The sequence below is a fragment of the Alternaria hordeiaustralica genome, assembly GCF_023758085.1.
Source record: "Alternaria hordeiaustralica strain BMP 2776 chromosome Unknown scaffold_9, whole genome shotgun sequence".
Taxonomy (NCBI): domain Eukaryota; kingdom Fungi; phylum Ascomycota; class Dothideomycetes; order Pleosporales; family Pleosporaceae; genus Alternaria; species Alternaria hordeiaustralica.
Window position 1 is genome coordinate 658,274 of NW_026056781.1, and position 18,710 is coordinate 676,983.

At 52.3% G+C, this 18,710-nt stretch overlaps 7 protein-coding genes across 7 annotated transcripts; 5 read left to right on the plus strand and 2 right to left on the minus strand.

The window, feature by feature from the left end:
- Positions 1-954: 954 nt before the first annotated feature.
- J4E84_005463 (uncharacterized protein) lies at positions 955-2,745 on the plus strand (the record flags this gene model as incomplete). The annotated part of the gene is made up of 1 exon (XM_049388060.1): positions 955-2,745. The coding sequence occupies one exon, from the start codon at positions 955-957 to the stop codon at positions 2,743-2,745; it is 1,791 nt and encodes a 596-aa protein (XP_049244300.1).
- Positions 2,746-5,955: 3,210 nt separating this feature from the next.
- J4E84_005464 (uncharacterized protein) lies at positions 5,956-6,245 on the plus strand (the record flags this gene model as incomplete). Its single annotated transcript, XM_049388061.1, has 2 exons — positions 5,956-6,089; positions 6,140-6,245. 2 exons carry the CDS (start codon positions 5,956-5,958, stop codon positions 6,243-6,245), a joined length of 240 nt encoding a protein of 79 aa, XP_049244301.1.
- A 1,678-nt stretch (positions 6,246-7,923) lies between these two features.
- Positions 7,924-8,909, plus strand: J4E84_005465 (uncharacterized protein; the record flags this gene model as incomplete). The annotated part of the gene is made up of 2 exons (XM_049388062.1): positions 7,924-8,187; positions 8,235-8,909. The coding sequence occupies 2 exons, from the start codon at positions 7,924-7,926 to the stop codon at positions 8,907-8,909; spliced, it is 939 nt and encodes a 312-aa protein (XP_049244302.1).
- Positions 8,910-9,806: 897 nt separating this feature from the next.
- Positions 9,807-10,706, plus strand: J4E84_005466 (uncharacterized protein; the record flags this gene model as incomplete). The annotated part of the gene is made up of 1 exon (XM_049388063.1): positions 9,807-10,706. One exon carries the CDS (start codon positions 9,807-9,809, stop codon positions 10,704-10,706), a length of 900 nt encoding a protein of 299 aa, XP_049244303.1.
- A 561-nt stretch (positions 10,707-11,267) lies between these two features.
- J4E84_005467 (uncharacterized protein) lies at positions 11,268-12,620 on the plus strand (the record flags this gene model as incomplete). Its single annotated transcript, XM_049388064.1, has 4 exons — positions 11,268-11,493; positions 11,553-11,879; positions 11,937-12,514; positions 12,567-12,620. The coding sequence occupies 4 exons, from the start codon at positions 11,268-11,270 to the stop codon at positions 12,618-12,620; spliced, it is 1,185 nt and encodes a 394-aa protein (XP_049244304.1).
- A 201-nt stretch (positions 12,621-12,821) lies between these two features.
- J4E84_005468 (uncharacterized protein) lies at positions 12,822-13,595 on the minus strand (the record flags this gene model as incomplete). The annotated part of the gene is made up of 3 exons (XM_049388065.1): positions 12,822-13,352; positions 13,422-13,505; positions 13,560-13,595. 3 exons carry the CDS (start codon positions 13,593-13,595, stop codon positions 12,822-12,824), a joined length of 651 nt encoding a protein of 216 aa, XP_049244305.1.
- Positions 13,596-14,514: 919 nt separating this feature from the next.
- J4E84_005469 (uncharacterized protein) lies at positions 14,515-17,083 on the minus strand (the record flags this gene model as incomplete). Its single annotated transcript, XM_049388066.1, has 10 exons — positions 14,515-14,821; positions 14,873-14,973; positions 15,040-15,441; positions 15,490-15,834; positions 15,883-15,931; positions 15,983-16,211; positions 16,268-16,288; positions 16,351-16,772; positions 16,875-16,979; positions 17,052-17,083. 10 exons carry the CDS (start codon positions 17,081-17,083, stop codon positions 14,515-14,517), a joined length of 2,013 nt encoding a protein of 670 aa, XP_049244306.1.
- Between the last annotated feature and the right edge of the window lie 1,627 nt (positions 17,084-18,710).

An 18,710-nucleotide genomic window follows, 5' to 3' on the forward strand; every position in this document is an offset into this window, starting at 1 on the left:
GTGCCCCCTTGTAGGGACAAGAAAGAAAGTGGATCTTAGAAACAAAGGAGAGATGTAGATTTGCGCACGATACCATTGAATCTGTTTTTTGCTTTGTTGTAACGACGTGTGTCTGATCTATGCCCTGTAGTGTGTGCGCTGGTGAGTCGATTGACTTTTGCCTGTTGGGTTTGTGGTGCTGTCTTGACTTGACGATGCTTAGTTATGACTGTTGGCTGAGTATTCAATGCGCGAAGGTACGTACATGTCTGCCATGCGTCCACGTGTCCTCTTGTTGCCCCAGGCCAATGCGACACATCCCTTCGTGCGAAGCTTCTTATATATCACAGTCGATCTCACTTGCTCAACTGCCTCATCACCGACCACAACCTGCAATACTTGACCACATGCATGTGCTCTTCTCTGATCATAATATGTTTTATACAAGCAGATCGGCAGCAGTATCTGCATGAATAGCTTACTTTGTATTGACTGTTCAGGCAAAACGTTATTACCGGCTTTGAGTAGTGAAGGCTTGCGTAGTGCTGTTCAAGCAAGGTGTTCATCATCGCATTTCGGTCCCCGAGAAATTTTGAAACATGATGCGGTGTCCGTGACGAGACGCGAGAATGATTCAAGGTGAGCTGAATGCTGTACAAGTATCCGCCGCAGGCTCGCTATCAAGTGAACCAATCTTCCTACACGTAATAAGCATTTGCTCCTATCTTAGCAAACTGGCACGACTTTGTGGGCTTGACTGAGATTTGTTTCCACCGAGAGAAGCTCTTCTTCTTTCGTTGTATTCACTATTTACATTGCGTAGAACGCACTGGCTAGCCATGACTATTGCCTTCTAGGCTTCCTTCCACGCACCTAGAATCCCTCTACTATAAAAGCACGAGCGACCTGCAGCTCTATTGTCTTTCCACAAAGTTCAACAACTCAGGACAAAAACACCCATACACTTATTGTGCGATGGACTTCTCGCGCTTCCAGGCCATTGTGTCGGAGTTCAACTCTACTGGTAGCAATATTACCAGCGGCAGCATCCCGTCGACTGTTCTAGAGCTGTTTATCCCAGGCTACAGCACTATCGCGCATCTAACATCCCGCTACCTTGGATTCGACATCGGAATATTTGTGACAATCTGGCTAGGCATCTTCGGCCTGTACTATGGAGGCGTCTTTACCGTACGCAAGATACGCGAATGGTTCTACACATATTACTCATCATCCATCGCCATCGATGAAGCCGACATCTTGTTCGACCATGTCATGAGCTGGATAGCAGTGCAGCGCATGACGACGTCTAGCAGACATCTGACTGCAGCTACGCGCCGGATCGGTGAAGTCGAAAACATAGACGGTGACGACAACGTGTTGGATGAACATGGAATCTTCAACTACGAGAAGTGGTCGGGCAACATACCGCCAGTGTACCAACCTAATTACGGTGATTACGATTTTCAACACGAAGGGAGATGGTTCAGTTTCGCGCGGGTCAAGAAGAAGGACAATGGAAAGGTCAGGGATTACGACGAGGAGATCATCATCACATGTGTGGGTAGGAATGCGGTGCCAATCAAGGAGCTCCTCGTATTTGTCAAGAGGTGGAGTCTTAACAAAGCTAGTACGACTACGACAATCTATCAGGCGCCTGCGCAGAAGCAAGGTGGCGGCGAGCGGTACTGGAAACGCCAGTCCAGACGTCCATCGCGACCACTGAGTACTGTGTCCTTGGACCTACAGCAGAAAGCCACAATTCTTGGAGATATCAATGAATATCTCAATCCTGCCACAGCGCGTTGGTATGCGGCGCGTGGAATCCCCCATCGCCGTGGCTATCTCTTCCATGGACCTCCGGGAACGGGTAAGACCTCACTGTCATTCGCTTTGGCGGGCATCTTCGGGTTAAACATATACTGTCTTTCGCTCAACGACGGGATCTCCGAGTCTGCGCTAAGCTCTCTATTCAATGACCTACCTAGCCGATGCGTTCTTCTCCTTGAAGATATTGACGCTGCGGGTATTAGGCGTGAAGGTCTTCCGCCTCCGGTTGTGGCCAAGGAGGATACTAAATCCATCACCGAGGGACCCAAAGTTGGAATACAAAATGCCCCACAGAGTCTCATATCGAAGGCTCCTGCTCCAGAGTCTCTTGAAGAGCCTGCGCAGGAGGAAGGCAAAGAACAACCATCCAAATCGAAGGCGGCCTCAAAAGAAGCCTCGGGAGGAGCCCAAGGAGCGATCAGTTTGAGCGGACTCCTCAATGTCATCGATGGTGCCGCTTCTCACGAGGGCCACGTGCTCATCATGACTACCAACACCCCAGAGAAGCTGGACGACGCCTTGACCCGACCAGGTCGCGTCGACATGCAGATCGGTTTCACGCTCGCCACACGCGACCAGATGCGCGACACGTACATGCGCATGTTCAGCAACGATAACCCCACACCCGACGCTACTCAGGCATCCAAAGTCACAGCAAAAAACCATATACCTACACGGGAAGCGAAGAAAGACAAGCTCGGCGATATTGTCCTTCCTAAGAAGTCTATCGCGGCCGTGGTCGAACCGGATAAGCTAGCGGAGATGGCACAGCAGTTTGCTGATGCATTACCGGAGAAGGTCTTCTCACCAGCGGAGGTGCAGGGCTATCTCTTGATGCACAAGATGGATCCAGGTAAGGCGATAGAACAAGTGGGTAAGTGGAGAGACGAGACGCTTGAGGCGAAGAAGAAGGCGAGCAATGTTGTTGCTGCTTGAAGCCAGGTTGAAACACAGGATATAATCACGGATGACTTCCTGGTATCGTTCACGAACGACCAAGGTTATTCCCAGTAGCAACGCCCATATGTGGCACATGTAAACCATTGATGAAGGTCTTCAGCAAACCTGCTAACAGTTTCATGTGTACTGTGTTGTAGCTTGTACATGGCAATATCTGCAATACAGTCTTCTACCCTGCACTCAACGGGTAGCCGCGTGTAAGCAGTACCTGAACGTGGCTCTGTGTTATAATCCGATGAGATAGGCCGTGGTGCGATCGTGAGATTCGGTCGACGTATTGCTGAGCAACGCTGCGATGTATCGAGAGGCAGGATCGCTGGGATGTGGACATCGTGTCTAAAGGGTACGTTTGCGGGTATCGGGCGTTGCGGACTTCAGCGTAGGCGTGTGGTTCCCGCGGCGTCGACAGAGTGCTCAGTATGGTCCTGTTTTAGCTGGCCATGTGTATGTGACGTTCCCACAATGACTATGGCCCTGACACCGGATCGATACGTCTTTTCTGCCCAAGGGGGATCGGGAATGGCTGGTTGTAACGGCCAAAAACTGAAGATTTCCTTCCAACAACACTGTGGAAGCAGCAACAGAGGTTGACCGCTGCCTGTTGCACACCGTTCATCGGACTTGCTCGTGGTGCGTCATTCGCGGTCCTGTACACTTACGCAAACCCACCTTTGCGTTGCGCAAAACAATTTGGTGGCTTGCATTATCCCTGGCAGAGGGATCTCGATGCAGCAGCGTCATGCACCTTGCTCATGTCCCTAATCCCAGTAAATGTGCGGTTATGTCATGTCTGAGTGGCTTTCTGTCCTCAAGACCCAGCGGCTATGTCATGCCGTAAGTGGGTACGGCGCTGCGGCTGCTCTGGCGAAGCGGGAACCTCGCCTGATGACGAGGTCTGCTAAGGGCATCAGATGTGGTGGTGTGTTTGTCGATCGTTTTCGATGCCGATCTATTTCGAGAACGACTGTCCTGCCACCGTTTTAACAAGTAAGCGACATGACATCACATCTGAACAATGGGGGGTGGTCAGGGCTGTATTGACGGGTAAGAGTCTCGAACAATCCTATGGCAATATTGGATAGGCTCGAGCTGAGTTCCCGACGTGACAGTTGCTGTAGCAGCGAGCTGTAGGGATGGTTTCTTGCGTCACTCGTATGCCCTTGACTCGTTCAGAGCTAAGCTCGACGCGAAACGTCAGTCAGTGCCGATGACGATGAACTCGGCACATGTTCCGGATTGACGTTACTTCCCGGGACAGTTCCACAGGAGGTTTGGCATCCATGGTGAGGCAAGCCGCAACCCCACGAGCGGCATCATAGCCCACAAAACGCGCAAACAGCCGCACCTCCCTGCTTGTCGTGAAGAAGTAGCGAGCAGCATCATGGGGCTCTAGGAAGGAAGCGTTGTGGGGTGGTCAAACCCGTCAACGTGGATGCAGATCTGCGGGTTGACATGACGTCCATTAGGCGCGGTTGTAAGAGGACTAGAGCCGTCAAAGGGACGGGGTTTCGATCCTCATACGGAGTCGCGATGTGTTGTGCGCGCTCGGTCTCAGAGCGATGATGCGAATGGGAAAATTGAGATGCGAATCTGGCAGGAAGGGTCTAGACGCAGGGTAGCGGCATCGGGAATTCGGCCAGGGGATCGAATATACTCGAAAATGAAGAACCACATATTCGATTCGAACATGTCAATTAGGCAGCCGCTATTGATTTGACAGGCAGATAACGCAGCGTGAAGATCATCTTTCGTGGGTCGCAACCTCTGTCATTTGCTTAGATTAATTGCACATTTTCGATTGGAGGGCAGGGTGATGATCACAAGCCTGGACATCTGGCCTATGGAGATTCTGCGTGGATCTCCCTCGTGGGCGTTCCAGCCTTGGGCGTACGAAGTCCAGAATACACAACCATACCCAGATTCTTGCAGCGTCGGTATCCTAGTAGTACGGCGCGCTCCAAGATGCCCAAGGCGGCAGCGTAATGAAGACATCGTGACCGGGCGGTACCTGCGTCGGTGGTGGCCGGGGCGGTTGGTAAAGACCCTGCATGACGATGGCAGTGGCTGAAATGAAGCCGTCACACGGACAAACGTCAGAAGTGACGATGTTGCGCCAGAACATGTTGCGCTGAGCGGTTGGGTGGGGGCTATGAACGCAACGGGTATGCGGTAGCGCGAGACCCTGCTTTTGCGAGCCCTCCGCTAGACCCGCTTATACATAGCCATGCAGGAGCGCCGGGCCGATCTCTGCCGTACTAGGATAAGATGACGTTCTCTGGTGCACGGAAACTTTGGGGCGCTGGAGCTTGGAGGGATCTTCCACTTTGCTGGGCCGCAGCCCTTGTGGAATGCGAGTTTCGAAGTTGAGCGAAGGAGGAGGTGTGACGTCGCTGGGCGGACTCGGTGCTCCACGAAGCGTACAGACAGCCGTGCCGCTGGAATGTTGACATAGCTTCTGCGTCATGGCAGCTGGGTGAGCCTCACGGTGAGTCCGAAGTCGATAGCCTACTATGGGGAAAATAGCAAGCAACATGCGAAATCAACAGTTGCCGCTCGGCGGCTCTCAGACAGGACGCTGGGCATGTGCTGCCATGTACCGCCTGACCCTCAAGTCGCGACACCAGTCAACAGACGCGGTACGCCTATCCTCCGCTGTCAATGGCCAGCCAGCCCTGCTGCTAGAAAGTCCCCTAAACAGTTGTCCCAGCACCCCCGTCATTGCCGACATCATCAGCAAGCCCGGAAGTCGTGATGCCCAGGTACCAGACCCACCGCAAACGGGGATGTGAGTATCGAAAGCCGGTGATTGGTGGACGAGGCCACTACAGCCCAACATAGAAGGACCCTGTAGATCTCTGATTGCAAGCCTCGAAGCTGGCGGCCCTCTAGCGCGCTGGTCATGGTGGATCACTTCTTTGAGCCGACAGTCATGGGCCGATCTCTTGCCTTGCGCAGTCATGATGGGCCAAGTCGTTCCGTCCGCCTCTGTTGTGCGTGCGTTGTGAGACGCAGGAGGGTATATAGTTCGCACCCCGCTTGCTGATTCTCTAGATCCCATCAACAGCACCCAGCTCATCGATTCACATACAAATTCTCGATCTCCAGCACACCCTTCACACACGTCTTATCTTACTTAAGCCTCTACTATCTTACCTCTATCACAACTTCAACGACACATCTACGACAATGTCTGCCATGACTGAGAACCGCCAACAAGTCTACGTCTCCGACGGCTTCTCGGAGCCAATGAGCGCTCAGCACAACTTTGCCAACAACTTCGACCTCAACGACCCCGACCGGGCCATGACCGACTACCAGAGGTATGTTATCATTCTTGCACATGACTCGTATCATTCACTAACACTAATAGAATCATGCATGAGCACACTAAGCGCCAGCTTACTACTGCCACCGACTCTGCTCGTCGACGAAGCGGCGCATCGTCTTCCGACTCTGTCAGCTCCACCAGCTCATAACAATCACCTTGATTGTACACTGCACAACCATCTTCATTTCAAGCGTCTGAGACGCTATTTGTATTAGCGATGCATGGTTAAAGATCACGCTTTGATCTGACTTTATTTACGAGAGAGCCTGGCGTTTGGGAGTCTACATATGGCTTTCGCCAATGGCATGCACGGCACGGTGTTGGATCGATTCAACGATATCCTATTTATCTATCAATTCAATGTCTCCATCAGGAGATTTAAATCATTGTGTTCAACTACCCATTTGTGTGACATGAGCTACCTTCGCAATATTCATGCCTCCCATTACCACTGGAGGTTATTCAACCTGCTTTCATGCTGTACCCGTGGCAACGTTGACGCGTGGACTTTGGCCCTGAACGTCCTCGGTGTGACGCATTGACCTCAACCCCCCTCATCACGCAATTCCACCGGCCACCAACTTTCTTGTGCTAGCCATTAAGCCACGGTACTCCCTACTTCTGCAGCATGCACCTTCGTACATGCAGACGACTACAGGGTCTTGTCGTCTCGCTTGGTCACAGTTCACCGTGGTTGCAGCGGCTACTGCATGTCGAAACGGCTCGTGCGACCACCAATTATTTTCACTAGCCCCGCCCAAGACCCTGATTTTACAAAATGCACTAGTATCTTGCAGGATCTCGTCCAGAATCCCGTGATGCGGAAAGAAAAGCCGATGTAGTCCCGTTGAGGGCCAGGGAAATGCATGGTGCGAAGCTTGAATCTTGGAAGGAAGATGCAGGTGGGGCTGAAGGACCGAAAAGACACCAAGACTGCGGTAATGGGGTGTGGTTTCAGGGGAACGCGAGCAGGATTTACATCACAGCCATCTGATGTAAGCATCACCGTACTACATGTCTTGTTTACAGAGGCGCAGTGTGAGTAGAGTAATGACAAGGCCTTTCGATCTACTACTCGTTGTGCAACCAGGAATTCCACGTCCAGCTACCTTGCGATCAATTTCGGGGACACCACTAGAGACGCCGTTGACCAGGTTTCACAGCATGTTCAAGCTCTAGACAAAGTTGCAAGAGAAGGCAATTGCAAGCCGTTTTCAAGTTTGTTCCCTGCAATGGTATGCACACGTGTTTGTGCTTCCAGCGTGACCCTTCCCAGGTTGAGCTCTGCACCCTGGAACACCACGCTGCTTTGATGCTGACGTGTCTCGGACTACCAAATTATCTGCAGACAGAAGAACAACAATTACAATGCTCATTTGCGAAATATCAGCAGAAAATACTGCGGTACCTAGTATTCCACGCAGCGACCAACGGGCCAACGCCACCTGGGCATAGCGCAATAAGAGCTTCGGTCATACAGCCACCGAGCCGATATCGCAAACACTCCGATATTCTTCTGCCGACGAAGGCTCGTGAGAAGAAGAATGGCGAGTAATTGTTGTTCTTCCAGCACGTGTCGCCATGCAACGAGGCCTCCAGAAGCAAGCCATACTGCCACGGGCCGAGCAGCTTGCCCGGATTGGCCGGATGTCCACGGCTGTCCCCACCAGTGACATCGTTGACAAGCTTCAATGCGAACTCTCATCAACCGTCAATTGTCACCCTTCAATCGCTTTGTTGAAGTTGCGCTTCGTTCATAAAGCTCCCGCATTGCTTGTTTGAACTTCCTGTTCGCTCTGCATCTTCCGTGTCGCGTCGCCTTCGTCATGCGCTCGCTCGCTCTTACCGCCAGTCTGGCCGCGCTCTGCAGCGCAGCACCATATGGGCAGCAGACGCCACTCAAGAACATACTCGAGAACACAGACAAGAGCGATAAATACACGTACCCAACGGACTTCACGAGGGAGATTATCCCAAAGCCGTTCCACAGCCATAATGATTACTGGCGCGATGTGCCGTTCTATTCGGGTCTGAGCCAGGGTGCTATATCGACGGAAGCTGATGTGTGGCTTCTGAATGGCACTCTCTACGTAAATTACGCGTCGCAATTTCATCTAATACCGCTAATCGACGATAGGTCGGCCATGAGCCTGCTGCCCTTACCGACAAGCGCACTCTCCAGTCTCTCTATCTGGAGCCAATCCTCGACACTCTGCATCGCCTGAACCCGAAAACTCGATTCGTGCAGCCGGGCGAGCAGAACGGTGTGTTCGACACCTCCAGCGGACAGACTCTTTACTTCTTCATCGACTTGAAGACTGCCGCCGACGAGACCTGGCCCGCTGTTCTCGAAGCCCTGGAGCCTCTGCGAAGCGGCGACTGGCTAACAACTTACGACGGAACCAACCTGCGCAAGAATCCCGTTACCGTCATTGGAACTGGAAACACCCAGCTTTCAGACGTTCTTGCGTCGTCTCCACGTGACGTGTTCTTTGACGCGCCACTTGCTGATCTCAATGACTCCAAATATGCGGACCTCACAGCAGATGAGTCACCAATTGCGTCCACAAACTTTGCGTCGTCCTTTGGCGAAGTGCGCAAGCGGGAGTTCAACGACACGCAGCTGGAGACGCTAAGGAGCCAGCTTGACATGGCACATGAGAAGGGCATCATGGCCAGATATTGGAACCAGCCGGCGTACCCGATTGGTACGAGGAACGCGGTTTGGCGTATTCTCTGGGACGAGGGCGTCGATCTGCTCAACGTCGATGATCTTGCGGCGGCGGCTGCCTTCTGGGAGGGCACTGGTTAATGAACGAGATGTATGTGGGCTACACAGAGCTATCTGCACATCAAAGTACATAGGTATATATATAATGATCAACCAATGACGAGTTCCTGAAAATAAGCCATTGCTCGAAATAGTTCGTCGCGTGAGGCACATGTTCGCAGCTCGCTTAGTGCGGCTCTTTCTGGTTCCTGCAGAAGCTCATCCCTGCAACCCCGGATTACGTACTCGCCCGAGATTTTTCCACATGTCAGTCATCGCAGCAATTGCGTTCTAGATTCCATCTCATATTCTTTGCCCTCATCAGAGACTACCCGGCAGACATCCTCACCACCGTCTTTCCACATATATCCGTCACCTACGTACGCGGCTGTGCCGGGACTCGCTTGCATAGCTATAGCCGGCCGCTCTTTGTTAAGAGAAACGTTCACGTCGCGTTTCATCGCCAGGGAAGGGACCTGCAAGCTTGCGAGCATCTGTCATCAATAGTAAAGTCGCAAGGACTTTGGGCCAGCTCCTCCGACTTTTGAGAGCTGCTCCAAGATTGTGCGACTGAGAAAGAGCTAGGAATTCGGTGGTTACGTCATAGCGAAGATGTTTCCTCCATCGCAAGGCTTGCGATTGGACATTGATGCCATCAGCCAGATATTTGGTTCAATAAGCATTGCATGCTGGATAGGTACGTGAGATACAGCTTCTCGTACTACTACGTGCTGTGCAACGCGCTTGCCCCGTGTTGCTTTTGCATGGCTGTTACCTCGGCCGGAGCTAACCTGTGCGACAGTTGTTTTCTCACCTCAGATCATCGAAAATTGGAAGAGAGGCTCAGCAGAGGGCCTTTCGGTCGTCTTCATCGTAGTATGGCTACTCGGTGACTTCTTCAATATCATAGGCGCGGTGCTGCAAGGTGTCCTGCCAACGATGACCATCTTGGCGGTGTATTATACTTTAGCCGACATCGTGCTGCTGCTACAGTGCTTCTACTACAAGGGCTTTACATTGCGCGATGAATATAAGAAGCCCGCCGATGAGTCCGACACGGATAGCGAAGTTAGTGAGCAGTCACCACTTCTGCCTCATCGCAGACCCCAGTCGAGCGGCTCACCCTATACAAACGGCAACGGCCATGGAATCGAAGTCCAGAGACCGCGCATTTCGGATATCGATCGCCGTGGCTCCGGCCATTCCCAAGGGTCATTCCGTGAGCGCTATCTCTCCATTGACGGCACGCATCTCTCGCCTGTCACACCGCTCCACGATGACTCAACTGCTGCACATCAAAATGGCGCGGTTGCAGCCAGACCCCATCCGGCCCAGTCCAGTCTGCAAACGATCCTCTTCAATCTTGGAACCATAGTCCTTGTATGCGCGGCCGGTGTTTTCGGCTGGTACCTTAGCGCACGAAACTCCACCGCTCCCGGCCAGCCCGATGACCAGGACTCATCCCCCGAATCGACCCTGCACTTCAATCTCTGGGGCCAGGTCTCCGGTTACGTTTGTGCCGCGCTTTACCTCGGTTCCCGCGTCCCACAGCTTCTGCTCAACTACCGCCGCAAGTCGACCGAAGGCATCAGCATGTTATTCTTTCTGTTTGCTTGCCTGGGCAACCTGACGTATGTTCTGAGTATCCTAGTATACAAGCCCAAGTGTGGGGGCCACGTTTGCCAAGACGGTGAGGGACGTGCCGAGTATGGCAAATACATTGCGGTCAATATGAGCTGGCTGTTGGGCAGCTTTGGCACATTGTTGTTGGATGCCGGCGTGTTTGTGCAGTACTTTTTGTATAGGGTGGACGATGATGAGAGTGACGAGGAAGAGTAGACAGGTTGCATGTCAGGTGTCAAAAGTGTATTAAAATGAGCGTGTTGGTACAGACATGACGATTGATCATGCGGGTAGTACGTGCACAGCCACGAGATTGTATATTATACATCGTGGCGTCTGTTGGGACAGCTGATTCCTTTCTTAGGAGTCTAATCGGTGCCTGGAGTTGCCGAATGCTTAGTGGTCTCGACTTCCGACATCAAGAGGCGGGATTCGCCCGCCTTCGTTTGCAGGCGACTGGATACGTGCCACGCGAATTCGACGCCTTGGGCTGGAATACGTGCGTTTGTTAGAACGCCGGTGTCATTTCAAATCAGAATGCAATACAGTTTGAGCATATCATCATCTTCCACTCCTCTGCATCAGTATCTCGACACAACATTATCTTTCTCTCTATCCACGGCGTGACAGGCACCCACCAAAACTGGCGAACACAACCATCATGCCCACTAACAAGCACTTGAAAAGTTCGTTGAGTTTTTTCCCCATTTACAACAGAGTTCTCCACTGACATCTGCAGGCATTGTTTTCTGCGCCGCGGCGAAAGTGGAAACAGACATGAACACCTACCCCACACACTTCCACGACGTCGAAGAAGTCAAAGAGTACATCAACACTACCTGCAAGCAGTCTGGGAACCAGTACATCACCACCAAGCAGTTCTTGACGAAGCAGGAGCTGGCATATATCAAGGACAAGGTATGCTTCGTAGTAGCTTGCAAGGCTTTCAAGCAGGGAGAGTTCTATCTGGAGGTCGGATTGGTAGACCGGCCGGCTCTGAGAGGTATGTTTGTTCAGTTTCCATTATTTGGTCTTCCCAAGCTCACATGTAACGTGCTTTAGCGGCCGTCGAAGCAGACATTCGACGCCTCCTTCCCCTTGTACCTTACTGGCCGTCCTACTTCCCTGGTGTTGAGGATGCTCTTGTACATGTTGACGGCGTTGCACGTTGGAAGGACTTCACCTACACAAGATTTGAAGGGGTTGAGCAGGAGAGGTTTCGGCGTTACGTCAAGTTCAACACTGTGAGGCATGCTTATGAAGACGGTCACTTTGATATGCAAGTTCCCGGAGAGGATTGGCGGTGCCGAAAGTCCAAATCTCGTGAACAAGAGAAGAAGCCTGTCAGTGGGCCAAAGGCGCGTGGGAGCAAGTTGACTACGATGAACGGTATGTCATCTCCCTTCCCAGCGCCCTGTACTAGACTGACTGACTCACTAATTACAGGCGCAATCGAAAGCGACATTCAAGAGCTTTTCACCCGCATCCCCACATGGCTACCAACATTCCCTTCCCTCAACGCGGCTCGGAACTACGTTGCTGACTTCTCGCGCTACATTCATTTCTCATACACATACTGGGCTGACGTCGAACCAAATCGCTTCCGACTTATCGTCAACTTCAACACGGCAAAGCTGGCGTTTCGACGGGGAAAGTTTAAGATCTGGGAAGGGTACGAGGAAGAAGACTCTGTTGACACAGATGAGACTGCCGTTGAGAGCACTGAGGTCAAGGAGACGGAGAGAGAGGTTTCTTCACTGGCGTATCGGATCCGTTCCACCGGGTCTACTGTGACCCCGCCTGTCGAGACACCCGTCTTTTCTACTGCCACCGCCTTCGGAGACGCTATCGACTCCATCAACACGGCGATTGCGGATACTACTGTTGACGATGTGCCAGACTTGCTACTAGAGGAGCTTCCTGAGTCCATCAGCATTGTAGGAGAGGAAATTCAGGAGCCTATCATGTCACCCCAGGAGACTATTACGCCCTTTCTGGTTGAGATTGACGAGGATCCGTTCAAAGTGAGTGTCTCTTGGTGTCATTCTGGACCTTTGCTAACTATCTTCACTACAGGACCTCATCGCTGTCTTGAAGCGTGAGAGCATCCTCAAAGAGGCTTTCGAGTGACGCAGATCGGGAGTCTGGGGTACTAAATTGTGTTGAGTGCTATGGATGTGTGGATCAAAAAGTTGTGTCCTATGTTTGTACAGTACTGTGTCTGTAACTGGTCGGTGCTGGTAGCGATGGTGACCATCGACACATATCGTATCATATTCGAAGTTGTCATACTACTGCTCAGATATCCGAGGAATCAATTTCACTCGGTATTCAAACCTCATCACCGCTCTCCTTCTCGTTATCCACGATGTCAATCACATCATCCATGACAGTCTCCTTACCCTTACCCTTTCCATCCCTCTTCGCCTTCAATTTGGCAATCTCAATCTCGATACCCATGTCGACCTCCCTCCTCAGGTTCTTGTAGAAACCCATCTTGAACAAGATCTCATACCACACGAACAGCGGTGCCAGAAACAGGGCTTGGACCAGATTGTCTAGCAAAGCCGGCTTCCGTCCCTCGAATTTTCCGTGTCCTACGAATTGTAGTATCCAGCTCACGACATGGATGGCACCGGCAATGCTGTTGACTTTGGTGTTGTTGTAGCGCTGCGTCAGGCGGTTGGAGAGGGATGCGAAGGCGAGGATTATGGGGGTGACGGTGACGCCGGCGAGGTTGGGGGAGAGCATGAGGTATAAAGTCGAATAGGTGGCGGCGGCGATTGTGCCTAGATTTAACGGGAGGTTGAGACGCGTAAGCAGCGGGTGCTGGCGGATGGGGAGGGTGGGTGTGTTGGTGCCCTAGATGGTCGGGTCAGTCAGCGATTGATACTGGGAGGATGGAAGGAACGGAAAGATTGGGCTACGCACAAACAAAATGCCTGTTGCGAGCAGGACGGGCACGCATGCTATGTGGATGGCGACATTGGTTGGATCGCGGTGGTATGCGCCATACTGCTCTTCGCATTAGCCAGCGAGCGCGCTCTGGGGCTGTACGGGCGCCATTACGAAGACGAGGTTCTTCTTCAGGTCAAAGACTGGCATCTTGGGTATTCGTCAAGCAGACGTGATGCTTTGCGACAAGGCTGGTGAGGTACCCGCGAGGCGGCGGCAGCGCAGGCGTTGTATAAGAGCGTGCGGGAACTGCGGAAGATGCGGGGAAATGGCTGCGAGAAGCGGATCCGACGTCCAAGTCAGGGGAGCAACGTATGGGGGCAAGTCAACTTTAAGTCGGAAGACAGGAAAGGAAGAGGATATGCCCCGGGATCGTCGGGTTCCTGGAGTTATGGGGTTGCTGATGATCAGCCCACCCTCAGGGCGGCCGCCGTGATAGCTGCGCTGGGGTGCATTGGCTGGTGGTTAGCTTCATGCCGAGGCTGACTGCCGAGGCACCTCCTGTCAGAGCCCTTCGGGGTTTGGCGCAGCATCCGAATAGCCGTTACGATGCTTCCTGGTGCATGTGAAAGTGGTTGGTTGTGGTTTCCGCTAGCATCCAGACGCGCGCTGCGCTTGAGAAGCGCGTTTTTGTGGGGCTGCATGACGATAGGCGTCGTCTTGAGTAGTGGGGATTCTGATGGCGATCCGTCTCAACGACGAACCACTTCACATCGCCATCTACCTTTGTTAAGTCTTGTCTGATGTCATCTCGTTATTCTACCGCTGCGGACCTCATAACATCGAACGACGGGGAGAAGGAGCAATGCGGGACAAGCGACGTGTGCTATTAAACCCATAACCCAGGTACTCTGCGGTATTCATCGTAATTAGTGACAGACTACAATGCCCAGTCGAGCGATTTCGAAGGTATCAACAAAGAAGCGATAAAACCACATGCCACCACAACCATCCACACGCCCCATCAGGTCACCGATCAGTCCTTTCCATTCGCTCAAACATGCTACGATTTATGTGCCCAGCATCACCACCTCTTCTCGCCTCGCGCTACACTTTGTTCCAAAGTTGACTAGACCTGCTTCTCGCCTCGAGGCGCAGCTCGAACATAAGCATCCGGCTTGGCCAACCCTTTCTTGCGAAGAATGTATGTGTTCCAAGCGTAGCTCATCTGCGCCGTCACGCTTACAGGTGGGCGCTGGTCGCCAAACTTGTAAAGCTGAGGCTTGGAGAGACCCTGACGACGAAGTATGTACGTCTTGAACCACCAAGGCAGGTTCTTGCCAGCTTGATATTTCATGTGAGTGCGTGTAGGGACACCGAAGATGTAGTCGAGCTCTTCAAGCGTTCGCTGTTTGGTCTCGGGTAGCCAAAGGAAGCTGGAGATATATTAGCTCTCTGAATGTTGCAGCGGATCGAGAGTGGCTTACATCATGACTAGGGCCACGACATTGAGACCAGCGTAGAAGCCGAATACTCCCTGAGGCCTCATGACCTTGAGCATGCGAGGGAGTGTGAGCGACAGCACTGCCTAATCGTTGGCGTAGCAAGTCAGTCCAGGTCACACTACAGAATCCGACGCTTCGACTTGACTCACCGCCCAGAAGTTGTTCGTGGCCACAGCCCATGACATACCCACTTCTCTGTGCGAAAGCGGGAATACCTCAGCCGAGTACGTGAACGGCACCGGTCCCATTCCAGGAGAATAAAAGGCGCCAAAAAGGTACACGAAGAAGGCAATCAAGCCTAGATGTGCATCGCTATCCTTGGGAATGTAGTAGCACATGCCAGCTACAAGGAGCGTCCAGAACATATTGGGAAACGTGGAAAGAAGCAGACCGCGGCGACCGAACGTATCGATTGTCCAGACTGCTGGCCATGCGAACGTGAAGTTCACAAGACCGAACCCAAAAGATGCAATGAGGGCTTCCTTGTTTGTAGCTCCTCCTTCTGCGAAGATTGTGGAGCTGTAGAATGCGATGATGTTGATGCCGCACATCTATTCTCGTCAGCCTCATTTATCCCAAGTGAATTCCCGCTATCTTACCTGCTGTCCGATCATCACGATACCAGAAGCTTGCGTCGCGCGACGGACCCGCGGAATCGTGAACAGCTCAATGAAGCGCGTGAAAAAGTTGGACTTGGGGTTGATTCCAGCTTCGCGAATCAGGACCTCCTCCTGCTCGAGGAGACAATGGGTGTAGTAGAGGTCGCGCGCAGCTTGAAGAGGAGTGTTGCGTAGGCGAAGAAAGGACCGGTATGCTTTGGCGTACTTTCGCTTCTTCATGAGCCATCTTGGACTTTCAGGCACGAACCAGATGCCAATGACGAGGGGAACGGCAGGAATGAATGCGGATCCAAATTGTAGACGCCAGGATATCGACCCAGTGTTCTGCCCGTTGTCAGTGGTCGCAAACTACGAAGATGTTCACGGACTCACCATGACAGCCAGATTAGCGACAGTACCAAGGAAGATGCCGAAAGCCGTCCTTACCAGGTCAGTTTCTGTCTCGCATACATCTCGTACAGCAATAACTCACCATATTTGCCAGGACATGACGAGCCCGCCACGCACACTAGCCGGAACATTCTCCGCTGAGAAGACGGGCACTGTAACTTCCTTGAGACCCATACCAACACCCAGAAGCACACGGCAAACGGCAAGCTGGCCCCATGTCTGGCTCAGACCCATACCGAAGGGTGCAAAGAGTGAGAAGACGGCAGCGATGAAGATGGTACCACGACGACCGCAGAGTTCATTCACGGGGTCTAGAGCCATTAGCAAGGGACAGTATGAGACGACAGAAACTTCAAAGCCTACTCACCAGAGATCCAAGCACAGAACACTGTAAGAGAGAATACAAAGTTAGCATACTATTCACGCGACGCCCCTTGACCACAAACTCACCAGCAATAGCAATATAAGGACAAGCATTGATAAACCCAATGATCCACCCATTCTTCTCACACGTCCCCGCCGCCTCACACTCAGGCCCAGAATCCGGAATACCAAGCGCCTGACCGAACGTCAGATTAGCGCCGTTGGAGCCCGTTTGGTCCCAGCCCTGGATAGCTGCTGCGACGGAGTTGAGGATGATGGTGAAGTAGAGTGTACGAGGTAGTTTGAAGCGATGAGTGATTTCTTCACGGACGGCGGTGCGGTCATCTTCATCCAGCTCTTCGAGGTCTTCGAAGAGTGCGGGTGACTGTGCGAGGAGGGCGCCTTTGACGAGGAGAGGCTCGACGTCGGTTAGCTGGTGTTCTGTAGCGAAGTCGTGGACGTTGGCTAGGAGCTGCTCTCGTGAGATGTCGACGAGCGGGTTGCGGATTCTGGGCTTGTTAGTAGGAGCGAGTCTTAAGCATGCCATAATGAAGTCTGGGAAGCGAATATGCCTGTGGCTGGTGGGTTTGATCAAATAGGGGATTACTTACTCGCCCTCGAGGTTGGCTGTTAGGCGAGCGACGCTCTCTTTGCGTTTCTGTTCATCGTCGAAGATGGACGCCTTGCGCTCGTGGTGTTCATCCACCACCACTGGACTGGAAGACACACGGTTAGTACAGTTTGAGCCTCACATCATGGCCATTTTCAGCTTGCGACAAGTAGCTTACTCAATCTTAGTTTCCTTTTCAGGTTCCGCCATCGCCAGACTAGACTCGGACGTGCAAACTAGGGCTTGCGTGCGTTTGGCGTTCAAGCTCAGGTGGAAATAGCTTCAAATAAGCTTCCAGCAAAAGGCGAGAGGCAGAAGAAAAGGCCGAGGGGAGCTTCAGGAGACGAAACCAAGTGAACAGGCATGCTTATATGTCGGTGTCATCAAGGCTTACTGCTTCATTGCTAAATGCTGCAGTTTCCCCGTCTTGGGGCAATGCCAATACCGATCCTCACACATGCAACCATTCCCATCCATCAACAAAACGCTCAAACACGATCACGCGGTACCATCTCACCAGCCAATAGCGTCATATAGCGATAGGCCAGGGTAAGTAATCACCGCATAATAGCTGGTAGCTGGCCAACGTTGGTGGCTGCAAAACGGTAAGGCGGAGCACTTGGTCATTCTTGGGTAGTGGACTTGGCCGGGCTTTGACGAATGTTCTCACGCCTTGGACTTCCTTGATGCGATGAAGCGAGGGCCAGGAGGGGTCAAGGCTGATGCCGATGTTACAAGCCGCGAGGCCATCCGGATAATATAAACCCATGGCTCTAGATACGCGGCTTCGGCGCTTCTTCGATACCAAGGAATATCGTGCGCTCACAACCGATACAGTAAAGGCGGAAGCAAAAGAACAGACACAACTATTATGTCCCATCTACGAAACAGCCAACCAGCCATATACACTACACGCGCCTTGGCATTTCCCAGTCATTCCATCTTGGTATCCCAAGGCCAAGCCCCATACCACACCCACGTCTCAGCTGAAGCGAACGAGGATCTCACATGACGGCATGGTGCAATGTAACACAAGACTCATCGCCATATCTACATGCATATGTAAATGCACAAAAATGCATTGCAAGTCCAGGGAAATCCCGAGGGGTTGGAATTAATATATCAGCCCACCCAGCAAATGCTTTGACCAGTGCTGCGGCCACTTGTATAGCAAATACCACACTCCGGGATTACAACGAGTACTTCACTTGCTATGCAAATTAGCAAGACATCAGCGCTTCAAGGTTCTTCCTTGCTGTTTTCGATCAAGAATGGCGAAGCCGTCTTGCCCCGTTTTTCAACCCAAGGCTTTGCGATGATCAAGATCAGACAAAGGCGAAGGTTGTTTTCCCCGCATTCTCGCTTGGCCTTGCTTGTGCACCAACCGTTTTCTCTTGGATGTGCTTTCTTGTGATTTCTTGGATCTGCAGCATGGGTGCTAGCAAGGTAGCGCAGATCGAGACCTGCGCGATGTACGTCTGTGGTGAGATTGAGTCTTGGTGGGGGCGCTGATGGATGCCTGAGTCTCTTCGCTTTGGCGCCTACACAAGGCGCGCCTGGCTCGCTCTCTGTGCAGATTTGCATGCGGCGTTTTCTCAACGCAATCACAATAGTCGGGTGTTGTCGCATGGGATCCATGGATATCGGTCAACGCGGTATTCTTGATCATTGCCGCACGCAGTATGTCGAGGCGAAGGCTAGCATCTGTCGCAAGCCAACTGCCGTTAAGCGTTTGGCGAATGAAGAAGGGAGCGGCACGCCCAGATAGATAGGGATCTGAAGATCTTCAAGAATCGGTATCTTCAACATGTCTTTGTAACCGCTCCGGATACAGCTA